This window comes from Aphidius gifuensis, unplaced genomic scaffold (genome assembly GCF_014905175.1).
Source record: "Aphidius gifuensis isolate YNYX2018 unplaced genomic scaffold, ASM1490517v1 Contig3, whole genome shotgun sequence".
Classification (NCBI taxonomy): domain Eukaryota; kingdom Metazoa; phylum Arthropoda; class Insecta; order Hymenoptera; family Braconidae; genus Aphidius; species Aphidius gifuensis.
In genome coordinates, this window is record NW_025220584.1 from 65,890 (window position 1) to 83,720 (window position 17,831).

Consider the following 17,831-nt stretch of genomic DNA (forward strand, 5'->3'; position numbering starts at 1 on the left):
TCCAAGTTATAAATATCTACAAGTTGTTTTAAAATAATTCAATCATAATGTATAAAGAGTTTAAATAATATTTTTTTAATAATCATTACACCGGAAGGAGCAGGCTCATTGTCGGAATGCGGGACATCAGAGAGGATACATAGAGAAGTGTTGGCTAGTGAAGGGTGCGGTGAGGTAGGAAAGGAATAAAAAAAAAAAAAAAGGAATCTCAGCTGACTAGTGACTATGTATAAAACTTATGCTCGTTCATCTCTCGACACACAAAGAGGACAAAAATAAAATAAACACAAAAACTTATAAGTTGAATTAAATTAAATTTTCTAAAATTTATTGCATCATATTCTTACCGATGATTAATTAATAATTATTTTCACTAAAATGCACGTGGTGTCTTGAATTTGGAGTAATCGATTGTGTTAGAAAAGGGGATAATAGAAATAAAAAGAATAATAATATAAAAAGACTGGCCACCGCGTCGACCGAGAAGGCACTGAAGCAAGTCGCGCCAAAAGATCTCCCACTTTAAACTGCATTTCTCTCTGCTCTCCCCTATCACCCCTTGCAATCAAATTATCCCCTACTTTTGCTATTTTTTTACTGCAAAATTGCCTCTCTCAACTCGTTTACTGATAAGTGATAAACTCACAAGATAACATGACTTCTAGGTTTAATTTTTTTTTTATTAATAATAAAATAAAAAATAAAAAAAATAAATTATATCAAAATAAATATTAAAAATAAATTACATCAAAATAAATATTTTTAATAGATTTTTTGTTTGTAAAGGGTGATAGGGGAGAGCACCCAGTTAAAAAAATCTCATAGAAACTACTAAAAAATACCAAATGCACATTAAATTCTCATATAGATATTATTTCGTGGTTTCTATGAGATCTTTTTAACTGGGCAGAGAGAAATGCAATTTAAAATGATAGGTGAGCTTATTGGTGGACGAGTTGAGAGACCCAATATTTATTAAAGTATAAGGGATGATTTGATTGTAACGGGCCTCATATTGTTATTCTCTATATACATATATATAATTTGTGGGTTTTTTTTATCTATGTACACGTCAGTACTGCTTTTTTTTTATGGAACAATTGAGATTGCCATTGTTCTGATAATGTCCTGATTTTTTTTTTCCAATGAATCTGATATCCTAAATTGATCCATGCGGAGAAATAAGTGGAGAAACGTTTAAAAAAAAAATTCTCCGAATTTCCTCCGAAATCGCTGTCATTTCTCCGCATGGATCAATATCGGAGAAATTCAAAGTTTTTGAGTAGAAATTAGGCAAAATGTCAATTCAACATAAATGGTACCCCTAGGAACAATAATTAGTGTCTTAAATCATTAAAACATTGTTGTTTAAATTTTATTTTTTTTTATTTTCGATTTTTTATTATCACTTTTTTTTTTTTTTCTTTCGTCGGCGACTTTTATGTTATTTATTTTTCATTTTACAATTAAATTTTCAATGATTATTTGTTTTATTATTATATATTTATATATTTTTTAACGAACAATAAAACGTTAATTTTTTTTTTAAACATTATAACATTATCGAAGTATAATAATTTTTTTTTTTTTTTAAATATAAAAATATTGTTATATGACGATGCTAATAATTGATCTAGTTAACATTTAATCGATGGCGCATTTGTAACATATTATGCAAATAAAAAATTATACCATATAAATAATATGGTTTAATTTTTTTTTTTTTTTCTTTTTCTATACATAGAAATTACAATTTTTTCATCATTTAAATAATTGTTATATTAAAAACTGACTTAACATATTTCTGTTGATTGTAGATATTGATATAATTAATTTATTTAAACTAAAATTGCTCGAACACAAGGTATATAACCCATTCTTAAAAAAAAAAGAAAAATAATAATTATAATTACAGTACGTATAACTATTTGTTGTTTTTACGTTTATCGAAATTACTTGTGGGTGTAATAATAACATGGAAAATTAAATATGAAAAAAAAAAATAAAATTAACGTACCAAAGCTCGAATTTAAAAACAAGTTTTTTTTATTTTTTATTATTGTTATATACGACATAATTTAATGACCACTTAATTGGTCATTTTTAATGTTTAAATTTTTTTATTTTAAGCATTTTCCCAATTTAACTAATTAAGACTTGGTCCCTTTAACCGTCACAGCCGATAAATGCAACGAAAAGTAGTCCTGGGAATTCGGAAGGCCACATTGACTTAACAAAAGAAAATAAATAAATGTAAAAATCCATTGTCTTAATAACAATTAAATAAAATATTGACAATAATCGGAGATTAACATTAAAAAAAAAAAGATTATTTTACACATTAGTACGATGATTGTTTAACAATGTTTAATTATTCTTTTCAACACGTATGTAAAATATTTTTTTTCTTCTTTTTTTGAAGTGAAATGTTGTACTGTGTTTGTGTGACTCCAGTGTGTGGCACATTTTGATGAGTCTGTAGTTTCCAACCACAGACATTAAATATTTATTCCATATTTTTTTTGTTTTTTTTTTTATATTTAAAATTAAATTCTTCATAAAAATATATTCACATCAAGCAACAATTGTAGTTAAAACATTGCTCTTGCCTCCATATGTTCTTGGCCTGTTAAATAAAAAATAAAATAAAATAAAAAAAAAATAAAAAAATACAATAGATAAAATAAAATAACATGTGAGTCTATTTGTCATTTTATATCAAACTGTTAAAACACGTCACGAGTATCGAGTTCAAGTTCACGTATGTTTATTTATCAGTTATATATTATTATTTTTTTTCCTTGTACTAGTTACTTCAGATATTCATTTTTACAATATGATATCAAAGTGTAAGATCGGTAATGATTTTAGTACCTGATTGTCGCGTGTTCAGTTGAACGCGACCAATTGGCGACGAGACGATTCTCGCCATTTGTCATATTTCTTCCAATATTATTTTTCATTACTTTTTGTTTCATACGATTACGAAGTTTGGCTTGTTGCAACATATCTGGTGCCACTGTATTCTTGACAGTTTTGTAAACAAATCTGATGAAAGGAAAAAGAAAAAATTAAATTCATTAGTGTTTATATCGAGACATGTCAAGAGATACATTGATTGAGGTCTTTTTTTTTCTTTTTGATACATTGAGGTCATTGATATTTATTTATCTAAACTTGTGATGAGTTTAAAAGTCCAAAATAATATGAGTAAATTGAAATACTATGTTGACAGTTGATGGAGAATTTAAAGGATTAAAATTGATGTATTACTAAATTAATTGTTAAATCATTACCTGGGTAAAACGGCAAGAACAGAGGCAAGTAAAACAGTGAGCCAATAAACTTGACGTGACATTGCCACAGGCATGACATAGTATGAACCTGGTAAACCCATACAATTGACACAAGCAAAACTGTATAACAGGCAAAATCCAAAAAATATCATCAACGATCCAATTATCGTTAAAACATGTAAAATTGTCTGAAATTAAAAAATATAATTTTTTTAATAATTAAATGATCATATTATAGTATAAAAATAAAACATACCCATGATCTAAACTCCATTGCAGCATGAAGTAACATCACAGCTATACAAGAGGTAGTTATTGTAGTTCCAAATTCCCAAATATCAACAACAGAATCATAATAAGCCTATTTTAAAATAAAAACAAAAAGAACAAGTTAATATAAAAATAAATAAATGATTTTGATGATAAAACTTACAGCTTCATTAACAAAAAATACGATGATACTTTGATACAATGCATCAGCCATTGTTATCCAAAATGAATGAGGTTTATATACAGAGGCCAGTCTACCACGGCTATAAAGTTCCGGTGATTCAAGCAATAGTTTGGATGAAGCAACTCTGTCATAAATTCCAATGACCAATGGTGGCAGTGAGGTAAATAATAAATTATAAAGCATCAGGTACACTTGATCAATCATGACACCTCCAGAAAAACCACAATACAGCTAAAAATAAATAATAAATTTCAGTATTAAATTTAGAATAAAAATAAAATATAATAATAAATAATAATACATACCTGATACCAAAATATGAGGAAGACAAACATGGCATTTTTATAAAAAAAATAAAGTATCATTCTGGCAAGTCTATCATAACACCAGTGTCCATGTAATAATAATAATCTAGCTAACATTGGAAATCTAGCAATAGCAAAATCTGATGCCATAACAGCTTGTGTACCTTCTCTTCCAGATACACCAACTCCAACATCAGCTGTTTGTATCATACTAACATCATTAGCACCATCACCAATAGCCAATGTTCTCATTCCTAATTTTTCTTTAACAACTCTAACAATATATGCTTTTTGTAATGGTGTTGCACGACATGCTAATACACTTGAACAATTTTGAGTTAATTTTAAAAATGGTGCTGTTAAACCAGATCTTGAATCAAGTATAAATGTCAATGTTTTACCATCAACAACAAGTGCACGTGGTCGTTGCCATGGACTACCAATTCTATGTGCAATTCTATCAACTGAATTAATATTACCAGGACTATGTGATGAATTATTTTGTAAATCATTATCAATACCACCAGAATTTTCATTTTCAATTGTTTCTAAAAAATTATGTATTAAACTTTCAGCAGCTGATTTTGTTTTAGCTTGTAGTTTTAATAATTGCATTGCTGGTGAAAATAATTTTGCCGAGTATGCAATATTAACAGCTGTTTCTGGTTTATCACCAGTTAATACCCATACAACAATACCAGCATCAATAAGTGCTGCCATTGCTTCTGGTACACCTTCTTGTAATTTATCTTCAATACCAGTTGCACCAAGTAATGTTAAATGTGATTCAAGTGATGAATATGATTCACGTATTTTACGATCACGATTTTCAAATGATAATTCAGCTTCATTATGTTTTTCCATCCATGTATCATATTCAATTTTAGTTAATGATCTTCTAGCCATAACAAGTGTACGTAAACCTTGTCTTCCATATGAATGTAATTGTTGACGTATTTTAACATGACTTATTGATTCTTCATCGTATGATGATAACGATGATAATACTGTTGAATCAGCACCTTTACTATACAGCACAATTTCATCTGTATTTGGATATTTAACAACAATTGACATACATTTACGATTTGAATCAAATGGTAATACATGTAATACTTCAAATGCAAGTGTTGATTTATCAGGTAATGATATAACAGCACTACGTGCTGTACGTTTTATTAATTTAACATCATATGCTTTTGCAGCATAAACTAATGCTAATTCATCAGGACTTTCAGCTTCATAAATTGGTGGTGGTGTTATTATTGTTGTTTCTGAATTTATTGATGTATTTTGACGTTCATCAGGACTTGAACGATTACCATTTGGTGAATATTTTTTTAATAATCCAATATTTAAACTTGGCATTGCTGGTACATTTAATAATCTTGGTCTTGATATTTTTGGTCGTGAATTTTCAACACTAACTGATAATGGCTCAAGTATTGGTGTATTATTATTATCTGTTGATGAACGAGCTGGTGTTGAATTTTCAGATTCTGATATTCTCGTATATCTACTATTAATAAACAAATAATTTTTTTAATTATAAATTTTTGTTAAATATAAAACTAATAAAAATATTTCCCAAATTCCCTCAACTAATTATAACTATCAAAATTGGATAGTTACAATACGCTTTAAAAATATTTCAATGACTTTGTGATTTCCCTCGACATTTGTTACAATCTACATAGCAATAAATTTCCATATTTATCATATATTACCTCATTGGTGCGACCCCATTTTTCTGTGGCTCTTCAATAACACCGCTTGAATTCATGATGTCATGATGTGGCTGTGTATTGACAACAACTGTATTACAAATAGCTAACATTATAAGAAATTCTTGAAGTCTATGACGTGCATTTCCAATTAATAAATCTTCTTTTAATCTTGTACATGCCATTATATCAACATCTTCACCAAGATGAGCATAATCTTGACCACCAACAATACATCTTCGAAATATCATTTTATTTTCTGTCAATGTTCCAGTTTTGTCTGAGAATACATATTGTATCTAGATAATTCAACAGAATAATAAAAATACAATTATTTTTTTATATAATAAAATAAATTGTTCTTCATTAATAAATTAACGTTTATATTTCTATATCAATTTACCTGACCCAATTCTTCAGTGATATTTAAAGCTCGACATTCAGCTTTACGTCCAGTTTCAGGATCATGAAGTTCAGTATCATGACCAATATGATAAACTTGTCCAACTTTAGCCATTTCCATTGTAACATATAAACTAAGTGGTATCATAACTTGAAGTATTATAACAAATGTTAAAAATGTTAATATACCCTCGTAATTTGAATTACTAAAATCTGGCAAAAAAGGCACCGAGGTAGTTGTTTTAAATGTTGATAGCCATAATTTACAACCAACAGCTCCAACAATACACAATACAATTAGTATCAAAACACACCATATTATATCAAGATTCATTTGTCGTTCTAATCTTGAACGCTGTAAAATAAATTACCAAAATATCATTAGTTTTATTTTTTACCAAGCCAACAAAAAATAACTAACAATAATAACTTACTTTATAACGTGGACCACCATTGTTTAGCATAGCTTTTGTCTCATGACCAGCATAAACAACAATTCCCTCGATAAAATCAGTATTTTTTAATAAACATTCACGTAATAAAAGATTTTCAGTTGTCACTGGTACTCTGGTACCATTTGGATGTACAACAGCTCCATAAAATCTTTGGATAAATAATTAAAAATTTTAATAATATATAATTTATAAAAAATGTTTATTGATATTATACCTCTAGAAAGTTAGCACATTACAATGGACACAAACTGATATAATTAGAACAAAAATTTTATGCTGTGCTATAACTTGCGATGCATAAATGCAATGTTCTAGCTTAATATTAAGTTAACACAACTTCAATATTAACTTATTCTAATGAACTGATCAATTATGTGCTTTTATGTGTTTTCATTGTACGTTTAAATTTATTTTTGTTTTAATTACTTTTATTTAAATAAGTTGTCAGCTAATATTAAGAACATTCTTTAATAATTAACTTATTTTGGTGAACTCTTGACAAATTATGTGCTTTTATGTGTTTTCATTGTACGTTTGAATTAATAATACTTTTATTTAAATAATTTGGATTATTTAAATAAAAGTGATCAAAAATAACTTTAAGCGTAGAATCATAAAAACATAATAATCGATCTGGAATAAGTTAATTATTAAGTTATTAACTTAATAACTTATTAGGAAAATTATTTAAATAAAAGTATAAAAATTAATTCAAACGTCAATGAAAATAATAATTGGTCATTCATTAGAATAAGTTATTATAAAGTTGTGTTAACAATATTAACTGTACATTAAAATATTTCACATATTAATATATCAGTTGTCATTGTACTAACTAATCAATTACCTGTAAATTTTTGTGCTTGGTTGATCAACTTCAACAACTGAACGAAATTTTGATGGTTGAAATGTATCTTGAATATCTAAAAATCCTCTAACAACTTGTCGTTGTTTAAGATTTGTTTCACCATCTAAATTACAAGTATCCAAAAGTGCAAAACCCTGAGGATCACTGCTTCGTAATAACAATAAATCAGCTGGTACAATTTCATTGTTTGATAAATGTATAAGGTCACCAACCTTGACGTCTTTCCAAGGAATTTTTGCATATCGATTAACATCACTGAAAAAAAAAAACGCAAAGAAATATATAAATCAATAAATCAATAAATAAAAATCATTTATTTATTATATTTTTGTATAAAATAATTCATTGAAAATCATGATGATGAAATGATAAAAAGAATATTTCAAGTTTTTCCCACTGTAACTCAAACAATTCAAGTCAAACACGTGAATTTTTCATTTCTTTCTTTATCTATCTGTCTACCTCTAGTTAAAATAAAAAAAAAGTATATAGAAACTATCGAGTATATAACATCTTGAGTGTGTGTTATGCCAAGAATACAACTAGCATTGTGGTGCCACGATCGAATCAATTGACCGCATTTTATTCTATTAAACTTTTTATTATTTTTTACATGCTTAGTATCTTCAACAAACCATACACAATTTAATTCAAATTAAATATAATATTGTTACAATATATTTAACATTAAAATTCATTATTTTATATATTTATTTTGACAAAAAAAAAAAACTTGTTACGTGTTTTATTATTACCAGAACTTCATTAGGGATTTAAATTATTATTATTATTATCATTATTATTATTAAACGAAGCCAAATGATAACCAGAAAAAAATTAACCAGTCTCATCTATTGGAATTATTATTATAATTATTGTATTATTATAATTAACTATTTTTTTTATTTATTTTTTTAAAATCAAAAAGAAATAATGATTATAAATTGGGATTGGGATAAATTTATTCACTCATTTTTCTTTGATGAAATTTTTTTATTAATTATTTTTGATTTATTGTTGTTAATAGTTGCTGTTTTTTAATATCTGGTTTTGTCCATTTAAACTTAGTGTGTCTTAGAAGCCTCGAAGAAGCGTCCCTGAACCGGTCCGTGAGTATAAACTGTCGTACATAATATTTTTTTTTTTTTTTTTGCTGAATTAAATTGCAATGTGAGTCTATATACTCACAGAAGGCATAACATATTTTTTTATTTAAAAAATTCTCCCTTCTTCTATCATCATCAATAAAGTCAAGTTACGCGCCATTGATCGACTATATGACTATTCCAAGACCAAGACCGAGACCTTAACAATTCATTGTAAATGTACTTGATTTTGTTTTGTTTAATTTTTTTTTTTTTTTTAATTTGTTTTTTAACTTTTGTCAGGGACAATCGATTCAATTTTACTGTGCACGTTTTTTCAATCAACTACTGTTAATCAAAAATTGTTGGTTTCATATAAAATTCTTAAAACTATTCATGCGGTAATAATGACTTTCAATTCAATAAACTATATCCAAGTTTAAATTTGTCATTATGATATTTCTAAGAATATATATTTTTTTTTCAATCTTATTCACTTGGATAAACTTTTGAATAAATAAATACTTCACATAGCATTGAAATATATAATTTAATTTCTTGATAAAAATTATTTAATTAAATATTCAACGCTAGCAATGTATATCGAAATAATATATTTAAATTAATTATAACATTATGAATATTTAAAAAAAAAATTACATGTACAAATATAATAATAAAAAATTCATAAATATATTTTTCATTAAATTGAATTTCTTGTGAGAAAAGTTGTGTAAAAAAAAAAATGTATTTAACTTTCTATACAAGCAAATTACAGATGGAGACAATTTTTTCATAAACTTCCGCATTGTGATTGTGTCATTAGATGAATTGACATCCGGAGAATACGTTGTTTTATATATTTATTATTATTTATTATTCATTTTTTTTATTGTTAACGACAATCTGGTATCTTGTCTGATTAAAATTGTGCTGTAGGGTTACATAATAATTTATTTTTTTTTATTACTTTTTAAAATGTAATTCGTTGAGACTGGTTGCAGCAACAACAAACAGGGACTCGAGGCGATCGAGTGTGAGAAATTGTGCGGGTCTTTGATTAGTTACGATGTGCAGATATACGATATATAAATATAAAATTATAATAATAAAATATAAAGCTATATAAGACACCGTAAGCGATTGTGTTTCAAGGACTCATTGAGTTTTGTCATCAAACAATTTTAATGATTTTACAATATTAACATATTTTTTTTTTACCATATGTTCAAGCCTAGCAATAATATTTTTTATTTATCAACTAATTTAAGATAAATATTTAAAGAAAAAAAAGTTAATTAATCAACAGGAAATATATTTATAATTATTAATAATAATATGTATTTTTATCAATGGAATATTTGTTTATCAATATTTGAATTCATTTTTATATATATTTTTAAATACAGAGAGTTTTATATTTGATATGACATGTTGATGACGTGTTGAATGTATATTCTAAAACTAATGTTAAAATAAAAAAAAATTTCACGCAAGATATCAATGTTTATTTAATATTCCCATGTAACGTCAATCTCTACTCATGTCAGATAGTTAACTATTGATTTTTCTCTTGAAAATTAAACACCACATTATTGCGATTCTGTTATCAAATTCAAAAGCAATATTATTATTTATTTACAATATCAACTTCAAGGAAAATAATAAATAAATTAACAATAAACATTAACGAGAAAATAATATCAATAGACATAATAAAATTTAAATTCAAAAAAGAACAAAAACAAAAAAAATCTATCTAATAAATACTTGTGGATCTTTTTTTTTTTTATGTAAAATCGAGTGACATGCAATTGTATCATTATAAATATATCATGATACATGATGAGTCACTTGACGTTTATGCAAAATATATTTACAGTAGCTATTTAACTGTGAAGCCATTCGAACTGTAATTTTTTTTTATTTCTATTTTCTTACACATTTTTTTTTTTGTCATCTTGTTTTTTTATCATTAAATTAATTGTTATTGTTTTTTTTTTTTTTAATTGATTTGTAATTTAATCAATATACATGACTTTGATTTTTCAAGTAAAAAAATATATAAACAATAATAATATATAAAAAAAGAAAAAAGAGACAAGGTTTTTTTTTTATGTAAAGTACCGTTTAAAAAACGTGTTGTGATCGTGAAACCGATATAGTTTATTTAATTTAAAATTAACTAAAGCAATCACAGTGACGTCATGCTGCTTATTACTTTCAATAAAAAAAAACAACTGTGTATTGTAATAACAAAAAATAAAAAAATTAAATAATATTAAATGAGTAAAAAAAAATTGAGAATATGAATGAAAAGTTTTTAAAACAGTAATACTATTTTGAAAATAACATCAATTTATATTATTTAATTTAATGAAAATGATAAAAATTAATTAATATGTTTGATTGATAAATAGATAGGTAATTTTTAATAATGATGATTACAAGTGGGCCTGAAGGAATCGTACGTCATACTAAATGTAAGTGGGTAAAGGTCGAATAACAGAGACGCCAGAAAAGGCAAGTAGGTTTCTGATGTCACTGTCTTTTGCTCATCCAATGGATTTAATGATTTTTAAATAACAATAAATTTTAAAATGTATATCAAACAATTGACATTAATTTAAATATCAACTCAGCAAGGTTTTTTAATTTTGTATTTTTAACTGAGGTTGTTGAATGAATATGATAACAAAAAAAAAACAAAACACTTGTAGACAAATTATTCTGAATAAATTAACCTGTTGCATTGAATAATACCAAGATTATAATTTAATTTTTTTCTATTTTTTTTCAAATTTAAATTTATGATATTAAGAAGAAATATAAGAGTAATCTTTGAGACAAAGATATTTTTTATTCGAGTTCAAAGAACGATAATAAATATAATAAATAAATATTAATTTATTTTATCATTTAACTTTGTTTATTATGTATTGTTTAAATATAAACAAAGTAAAAATTTGAAAGATTAAAAATAATAAAAGCTAATGGAATTTTTAATAATGAATTGATTGACTTGAATTTATGATTTTTTAAAAATTTACAGGATGATTAAATTGCATTTTTAATAAAGTAGGTGAATATGGAGAACATAAATTATTAATATGTTATCACAATCACAATCATCCCCTATGAAATGAAAATTATTTAACCAATACTCATTGATAAAAATCAAAGAATTATTATCACTACTGTTCCGCACATGTGATTAACAATGTTTATATTATTTTTTTTTTTTATATAGAATACTTCAAGTGGGCGTTTTTATTATACCATTGTTTTGAATAATTAATTTCCTTACATCAAACACCTGGTCAGTCAGCCTTATTGACCTTAGAATTTTCAATGATTATTTAAAAGAATAACTCACTCATTGATTTCATAAATTAATTGTTAAAATATAAAAAAAAATTGTGGTAAAATAAAATTAAAAAAAAAAAAACAAGCAAATTGTTTTAATGTTTTTCATATTACCTTGACAATGAAAGAGTTTTTTTCCTTATAAATTTTAAATTACTTTTTATTTTTCCGTATTACGAAATCAATAATTTAAAATAAGCTAATATAATCAGAGAATTTTATAAACATGATAATTAGTTGTTGTCATTATTACGTTAAAATCAAATACAAGGTAATTTATTTAAGTAGCATTGGGGACATTACTCTCTTATCTATTGATCAAATTTTATTACTGTCACGCACAAGAACAATGCGTGTCATGACACTGACCTTGATATTAATTTTTTCTTTTCCTTTTTTTTTTTTTCAATAAGAAGGAATATTGATTGAACATCATCAACAATGCAATTATTTATGATAATTATTTTTTACTATATTTTTATTCGTTTTTCCTACCACCCAGTCAGTCAAGGGGGAGGACCTTCAACTTTCAATTCAACGAAATTATGGCAAGGTGAAAATTAAACAGATAAAGTTTAGTATTGTTTATCTATTATTTTTTTTTTTTTGAAGAATCTTACCTGCAGTATACTCGGCAAGTTGAATTATTGACTCGTCGATCACTGGCAAATCTCCGTCTGTCCTCGAAAAAATCCTTGATCGCTGTTACACCAAGCACGAACATAACTGGTATAATAGATATTTCTTTGCCAAATGCATTTATCTCGGGCCACCAATTTAAAAATACAATAAAGATAAAATAAATATTTGCAACACGATGAAATTGCTCCAGTAAATTACGTGGCAAAAAAGTCAATGGTGTGTATTTTGTTGTGCGTACCCTTAAAACCATAAAGAAAAAAAAAAAGTTTAATAAAGGTTACAATTAAAATAATACATATTAAATGTCATGGCTTTATTTTATGATCCAACAAATATCATGATATTTGTTTTTCTTTTTTATATGTTTACCTATTATCTATAGTCCCATTGGGATGTTGTTTTGGTGGTGTTTTTGGTGGTACCAAATGGTTTGGAATAATTGTACGTAATTTTGGTTGTTCTGGTGATGAACCAAAATAATATGCCCAAATACGTCTCCACCAGGGTGGCGCAGCGCTACGCCTTATTGTATATATTGACTCTGATCTATAAATAATTAAAAAAATAATAATAATTAACATGAATATGCTGTTTTGAAATAAATACTGAAATTATAAAAAAATAAATTAATCCAAGTTGTGTAGAGATATGATTATCATTTGAAAAATAAAAAGAAAAAAAAAATCACTTATCATTATAGTCAACAAGATAAAATTTATATCTATCTAATGAAAAAATAAAAATAATAGTAAAATAAATTACCTGGAGGCCTGACGAGAATGGCCACGATAAGAGGGTGTTCTTGCTGTTGTAATTCTTGGCACATCTCGATGTCCTGGTGGTAGTATAAAATCTGTTTTTGATCCAACTCTGCTGTGTACAGTTACAGGATGTCCTTGTACATCTACAACTTGACCCTGTGAAAATGCCCTTTGATGTCCTGGTTTTTTTAATGCTGATGGTCGTCCACTTGCTGCTGTTGTTGTTGTCGTTGTTATTGCTGATTTTGTTGTTGTTGTTGTTGATGTTGTCATTGTCGATATTGGTACTCCTGTCGTTGAAGAATTTGTTTGTGATCCAAGTGTTGTTTGCCAACCGGTTGATGATGTTGCTAGTACACCACCATGGCTCACTGATCTCTTGTGTCCTTTTACACTTTGTGGTCGTTTTCGACGTTTTCCAAATTCTGTATCCTCTTCGTCTTCTACCCCTACGACTTCCCCTAGGCCTCCTTTGTACCATGATAATCCTGATGTTGTTATTGTTGTGGCTATTGGACTTGATTGATTTAGTGGTGGTACACGTGGTGATATTGATATTGGTGCTGGTCCGGGGAATACATAAAGCGAGCCTTTCTTCTCTATTTCCTCGCACACTACTTGCATCCCGCTCTCCGACATGCTTGCACATCTGAAAATATATAATTGGTTTAATCAATCAATTGATATAGAACTTTAAAAATTTTCAAATAGCATTTGTTTTTTTTTGTTTGTTCTACATTTAATTTTTAATTATATCAACGTTGCGTTGTTTAATTTATTTAGAATAAATAAATTTCGAAAGACAATACTAGATATAAGTATCTACACAAAATAGTTTTTTATTTTTAAAACAAGTTTTTTTTAAAATAACGACTTGACATATATGGAGACGCATGTAATATATTGCTCAACGAAAAAATAAAATTATGACGAATATATTTTTTAACAAAATTTTCAAGATAACACGTTGATTATATCCAGCCATATTTTATTATTTTTTTTCATGAGAAATTTGCCCTAACATTATGACAAAAATAATTGTGTAATAAAGAAAAAAAAAAAAAAGCAGCTGCTGTTGTTTCAGTATATAGCTTTTAGCTCTATTTTTTTTTATTTTCTTTTGTTCTATATTACAATTGATTTATAACATTACCGTGTAAATTTTCATGTATATTATTGAGCATTATCTTTGATGTGTAGTTTTATAAAATTTATTATATATATTAAATTCTGTTAATTAGTTTTCCAACATATTGATGGCAATTGTTTGTGGTTTATTTGAAAAAATTATACACTTGATTAATCTAAAAAAGTAAAAGTTAATCCGTTGAAAGTTTAGAATAAATTAATAATTTATTGTTAATTAAATTATGAGGACTATTAAATCCATGTATTATTTTTAAAAAACATTTACCGCTCCTTCAATTAAGGCAAATTATGAAATAGCTTTCTATCAAATTAAATAGATATAACACACTATTATCTTCCAACACGTGTGGCTATTTTTTTATCATTTTTTTGCAAGCAATGAAGGACAATGGCCCAAGAGGAAAATATTTTTAACAGGAGAAAAAAATATATATAACAATCGATAGCACACAAACACACCCAGATTTTTTTTTATCCTTATCTATTCACTTGGGGGTTTTTTTTTTTGTTTATTCTTTTGACATTCGTTAAAGACCTTCAATTCATCAAGATATGAAAAAAAAAAAAACATGTAAACCCAGGTAATATTTATTTCTGTTTAGATGTTTAGTTTATAATAATTATTTCCAAGTCAATATCAACAGCATGAAAAAATTATTCTATGTATTTTTTTATCAACTTTAATTGATAAACTCCGAAACTTTCAAAAAATTTAAAAATATAACAAACAACTAAATTTTTATCTAAAGAAAAAACCCATTATGCTTTGAAAGATTAAAAAAAAAATATATCGGTTATGAAAATATTGAATTTATTATTTTTTAATTATTATTTTATTTATTTTCATACGTGTGTGTTGTTTTTTTTTTTTTGTGTCTACATAATAAATCGTGACCTCACCAACATAATACACCACTCACTTTTTTATTTTCTTAACAAAAAGAAACTAAATGTGTTTCGTAATTTTTCTCTCCCCGGGAGAGACACGAAATAATAGAGTAACAAATTTCGATTTAATAATTATATTAGTAATGATTTAAAAATTATCTAGTGCTTATGAAAATATGAGTTTATCATTTAAATTCATTCAGTTTCTTTTTGATAAGTGTAAGTCAATTCAAAAACTGTGTACTCAAATTGGTAATGTGTGCTCTTTTTTTGGTCAAATGAGAAAGAAAATAACTGATGAGTTATCAAGGTCACATTTCAACAGTATTTAAAGAAGAAAAAAATTCATTATATTTCATAAAAAAAAAAAAAACGAATTTAGAATCAAAGCCAACTGAATAAATGCTATAAATAAAGAAAAGTTAGTTAGGTCAACGTTTGATTCTTAAAAATTATCTCTACAAGGTTGATTAATTTTATTTAATAAAAAGAGAAAAAAAAATAAAAAATTTTAATATATGAATGAAGACAATTAATGATGACCTAGTTTTATCCAGACACCCTTCTTAGGTCACGGTCAATTTAAAAAAAAAATGATCTATGATTATGACACGCCAACTAAAATGACAATATTAATATTTGTTAATAAAAATAATAAGTAACCAATATTAACTGCAGACAAGTTTAATTTACAAACTTTAACAAACAAAAAAAAAAAAATTGATAAATACATAAAAAAAAAAACGAATGATAAATAACAAAAAAAAATGATAAATTTTATTTGATAAAAAAAATAAATAAATAAATATTTTTAAAAAAATTTATGAATGTTTTTTTAAATGTAGGTAAATATTGTATGTTTAATAATTAATTTAAAATTGAATAATAAACTTTTTAATCAATAAATATTTTTAACAATTAAAAAAAAAAAGGATTTTTATTTAGTGTTTTTTCAATTTAATGACGCAACTTGTGCCTCTTATTTGTCTCAAGAACGATTCAACAAAAATCTTGGGTAACTTTAAATAGACCGTGTCTCTTCACAATTTCATAGTCGAGGACAAGACACAAACATGCATGAGTAACATACATCAATTGACAATAATAACACATTTATAAGAAAATTTAAAAAATAAAAAAAAAAAAAAATGATATCTCACGCGGAAATGTATAATAAAAAACTTCAACAAAATAAGAAGGAAATGAATATTAAAATAATTGTTTTTTTTTAATAGAAATAAAATCATAGAAATGTAATTTTTTTTGATAACCGGAAGTTGCATGAAATCGGATATAAATTAAACCGCGGGAAATCATGACATTTGAAAGTGAGTATTTATTTATATTTTTTTTGACATATTTAATTTATTTTTGGCTTTTAAATGTACTAGTAAATAATAAAAAAATTATAATAACAGTATATGTATATTGTTAAATATATGTGTAAAATAAACAAGATAATATTGGTTTATTTACTAACATTTTTCCGGGATCTTCCAACGCGTCCACGTGGCCCGGTTATTCTTTTTGTTCTCAACGACGCAGCGTCCTCGTCTTGTCTCTCTTTTTTTTTTTTCTATATTGTTAACACACTATTGAATAACTCACAGTATATTATTATTTATAAAAACTATCCTTTATTAACAACCATAAAAAATATATATTTCACTTTGTCGTTTTTCTTCATGCATCACTCTCACATCCTAGTATCAAAGCAACAGTGTTTTTTTTTTTTATTTCTACGTAGTCTGGTTCACTCTCCAAGTCTCCAGGTGGGGAGTTACAATAAAATAAAAATATAAAAGCTAAAAAAAAAACATAAATTTACTCTCTACTTATTCTTTTTTCATAATTTGTTATTAAAAATTTATTAATTTAAAATGATATTTCCATTTTTTTTATAAAATTGACAAATGCTTTTTTATTTTGATATGTATCTTCTCAACACTGTCGTTGTTTTTGTTGTTATTTTTTTTTTTTTTTTCATTAAATTAACTATATTTATTATTGTATTTAAAAGTGTATAATATTATGATGGCATAAACCTCGATTTTCCCACCAGAAACACGATAAACTGCTTGAACATTCGCCAACGGTTTTTTTTTTTTTTTATTTCTTAGTTTTTTTTTTTTTATATTTTCTTGAGTTTTATTTTTTTTGTTTCAATCATTGTCCCGTTGTTTGTTGGATGATATTTTTTAATACAATTGTTATATTGTATTAGTGTTGTAATTATTATTATTAGTAGATAAGGTGATGAACCGTGTATGTCAACGAACTGCAATAAACAAACGTGTACTCGTTGCAACTCGTTGTACGCGCACTGACATCACTGACAATCACTGACGTTTACCAGACATACACACTGGAATTCGGCAGCTGGTTTATTTTATTATTATTATTCTTATCATCATTATTATCCTTTTTTTTTTTTGT

General features: G+C 25.8%; 1 protein-coding gene across 2 annotated transcripts; it reads right to left on the minus strand.

Moving 5' to 3' along the window:
* Positions 1 to 2,164: 2,164 nt before the first annotated feature.
* On the minus strand, positions 2,165 to 17,758 carry LOC122860044 (phospholipid-transporting ATPase VA-like). 2 transcript variants are annotated; one of them, XM_044163686.1, is made up of 14 exons: positions 16,876 to 17,758; positions 13,360 to 14,007; positions 12,967 to 13,143; positions 12,576 to 12,836; positions 7,484 to 7,759; positions 6,616 to 6,784; positions 6,183 to 6,536; positions 5,783 to 6,078; positions 4,056 to 5,571; positions 3,730 to 3,981; positions 3,553 to 3,657; positions 3,297 to 3,484; positions 2,875 to 3,048; positions 2,165 to 2,626 (listed from the first exon to the last, which is right to left on the minus strand). In XM_044163686.1, exons 2-14 carry the CDS (start codon positions 13,995 to 13,997, stop codon positions 2,575 to 2,577), a joined length of 4,458 nt encoding a protein of 1,485 aa, XP_044019621.1. In that variant the 5' UTR covers positions 13,998 to 14,007; positions 16,876 to 17,758; the 3' UTR covers positions 2,165 to 2,574. The 2 variants fall into 2 exon arrangements, with proteins under 2 accessions (XP_044019621.1, XP_044019619.1); XM_044163684.1 differs by having other exon boundaries at positions 4,056 to 5,574.
* Between the last annotated feature and the right edge of the window lie 73 nt (positions 17,759 to 17,831).

Coding starts and splice junctions, on each gene's coding strand:
- LOC122860044 (XM_044163684.1), bottom strand. CDS start 13,997: ATGTCGGAGAGCGGGATGCAAGTAGTGTGCGAGGAAATAGAGAAGAAA. Junction 6,537..6,615: donor ATGGTGGTCCACGTTATAAA/GTAAGTTATTAT, acceptor TTTATTTTACAG/CGTTCAAGATTAGAACGACA. Junction 3,485..3,552: donor CAATGGAGTTTAGATCATGG/GTATGTTTTATT, acceptor TTTTAATTTCAG/ACAATTTTACATGTTTTAAC.